Source organism: Aristolochia californica, unplaced genomic scaffold (assembly GCF_029961685.1).
Source record: "Aristolochia californica isolate CCGP_79_NKW_82.1479 unplaced genomic scaffold, dmAriCali1.0.hap1 SCAF_8, whole genome shotgun sequence".
NCBI classification, from domain to species: Eukaryota; Viridiplantae; Streptophyta; class Magnoliopsida; order Piperales; family Aristolochiaceae; genus Aristolochia; species Aristolochia californica.
The window spans coordinates 4,652,858-4,655,532 of NW_027182279.1; the positions used below are offsets into that span (position 1 = coordinate 4,652,858).

At 41.6% G+C, this 2,675-nt stretch overlaps 1 protein-coding gene across 1 annotated transcript; it reads right to left on the reverse strand.

The window, feature by feature from the left end:
- Positions 1 to 364: 364 nt before the first annotated feature.
- LOC137938202 (uncharacterized) lies at positions 365 to 1,357 on the reverse strand. The gene has a single exon (XM_068783194.1). The coding sequence runs from the start codon at positions 1,355 to 1,357 to the stop codon at positions 365 to 367; it is 993 nt and encodes a 330-aa protein (XP_068639295.1).
- Between the last annotated feature and the right edge of the window lie 1,318 nt (positions 1,358 to 2,675).

Here is a 2,675-nt window from a genome sequence, read left to right on the forward strand (position 1 = left end):
AAGTTTAGATTTGTATTTGTTTACCTGATTATAAACCAATGAAATTTGAGTAAAACAATTTAACAATGGCTCCAGGTCAAAGAAGTATTTATGTTTTCCTCCTATTGCTTTCTGATGAATGCATCTAAGAACAATATGGGAAGATGAGAGGAGTAGCAGAGCAGTTTTAACACAATAACAAAAATAAAGCAAGAAGAGATTTCATTATGAAATAGGTGAATTTGTATTACCACTGTACTCTATACACTTGAAATTCATCTACGGTTTTTTTATGTTTACATCTGCATGTTTGCAACCCATGGAAAAATCCCTAAAATTGGATTTTTGAGGCTGGGTTTTTCAGAAGAAAGAGACGATGAAGTCTCTACTGGGTGAGGATGTTGAGAAGAGAGACCCTGGTCTGGATCAAGCGCCTGAATACTCGCTCCACTCCACCCTCAAGGCTATCAAGGCGAACTTCTAAGGCCTCCATCTGTTTCTGTGCATGTTTCACGCTCTTCATCTCTGTGATATGGCTTTGCAGAGAAGAAAGGGCAAGATCAACACGCCCGACCTCGTCTCCGTTCTGCTCCACTTTGTTCACAAGCCTCAACTTAGAGATCAACGACCACTTGCTGGTCTTTGGTGAAGAAGAAATGAATGATAAGATGGAGTGGAAGATGGAAACAGTCATGGATTTCACTTCTCGGAGGAATCTTACAACCATCTGTAGATGTTTCTCTTGATCCGAGAGAGGAGAGCAAGCTGTCTTGCCGTCCATCTTCTTCAATATTTCAAGGTGTTTCCTGATTTCCTTCCTCAACTTCTTTCTGGAGGACCAGTAGGCTCTGAGTTTGCTTTCCATGGATAGCTCGCCTTTTCTTCGGCGAAGAGCCGAATGAAGGTCCTTCACATCCTCCTTCACCTGCAACAACACATTCCTTGTAGCATCACACATGTCCACCAATTTAACCGACCCATCCAGCAACTCCTCGACCCAGTTCTGAGTCTGGGCGAGGACTCGTTGGGTCTGTGGCAAGACGAGAAGCTCGGCCACCAAATCGTATACCTCTCCAAGACTGCACAAGCCACTGCAAATGGCTTCTGCAGATGTCGTTTGCGAAAATGCCTCTGAACACCTTAGCTTTTCAAGATCTTCTTCAATGGTTGCAGCAAGGGGATGGGATCTGGTTGGCAGACTAATGGATCGAACATGGTAAGGATTTTCAGCCATTGCACAAGGGTTTGTCATTTTTCTCTGCACAGAAGCATCCAGGATTAGGAAGTGATGAGAACGATGAGTTTCACTGCCCTTTGCCTGGTCATATTTATAGTTCTTACAAGACCAACCTACGTCCCACCGGATCTTGTAACCCATTTGTGGACAAATCACAGGCTACCCTTATTTCTTTATTTCCTTCAACTTAGTTCATGAAAAAGCCAGATTTATACATATCTTCATGTTTTGGCATCTACCTTCGCCACTGTCACCGAACTCTTTTTTTTTTTTTTTTTCCACTACGTTCCTGAGCGTGTGCAGATTAAATAATTCCAATGTCAACTCTACTAGTTGCCTCATACTTGCCCATCTCGAACAAATCATTTCCAAACAAGTTTCTTATAGGTTTTGGTTGGAAGATGAGATCTTAAATCAACTGTAAGTTGTTGCATGCAGGAAGGAGACAAGAAGCATCTTAGCGTCGTGTCGACATTAATGGAATATCTGTAATTGTAGCCTTGGCCTCGCTTGCATGGGAAAGCTTAAGATAGTCGCCATCGTGTGGAATCGGACAGAGTGATGGATCTAAACCATATCTGATCCGTAAACAATTAATTGATTGTCTCTCTTCAGGGGACGGGAACATTGCCGGTGATGAAACAGGCTGGACCTCGCTCTTGTGTCTTCTGTACCTAATTTGAGATCGTGTTCAGTTCTTGAACGGATGAGTATCGCCTTGGGAGGAATTTTATAAAGATGATGGGAAACCATGCGAGCTATTAATTTCTTGCTTAACTTGTTGCCTCAATAAATGGGTTGTCCATGCCCTGTCAGGTTGCCAGGGTGCATGCCACTCGTGTGCATAAATAATTTATTCAAAACTCCAATGTTATTGCTGCAGATATGCTTAATCTTTCATGGCTGTCACATCCACACGAGGCTATGACTCCTTGTGTCAAAATCCTCTTACATGTATTAGACAACGTTTCTTTTATAAGTGTGTTTCATGAAGTAGGTCTTAATCTTCTTTACCTTCTTGAAATCTCTTTCCAGAATTAGATTGGGGGCTTTCTTGACTGACCGGGCAAGAGCACCGGATTTCGAAGCTTCCGTTACCATCTTTGCTGCACCAGCTTTTCATCTAGGTCTCATTCTTGTGCCGGACTAGAGGAGACCATCAAAGAGCTGCTTATGCTTAGTGGTTGGAGCCCTTCACCATTTTCTTCATCATCCACTCATCTGATGCACACTAGTTTCTTTTTTATAAAGGATAAGCATAATCCCTTCAGTTATCGGATAAGATCCCATTAAATTTATCTCATGTTGTATTTATCTTATCATGTAATACTTATCTTCTCTATTATAAATTGTATAAACACCACCCTTACTCAATTGTAAAGGTGTGGTTCAATTCATCTTCTAATGTGGTTCAGTTAATTATCTAACACTTTTTGTGGTGCTTTGAGAAGCCTCTTAG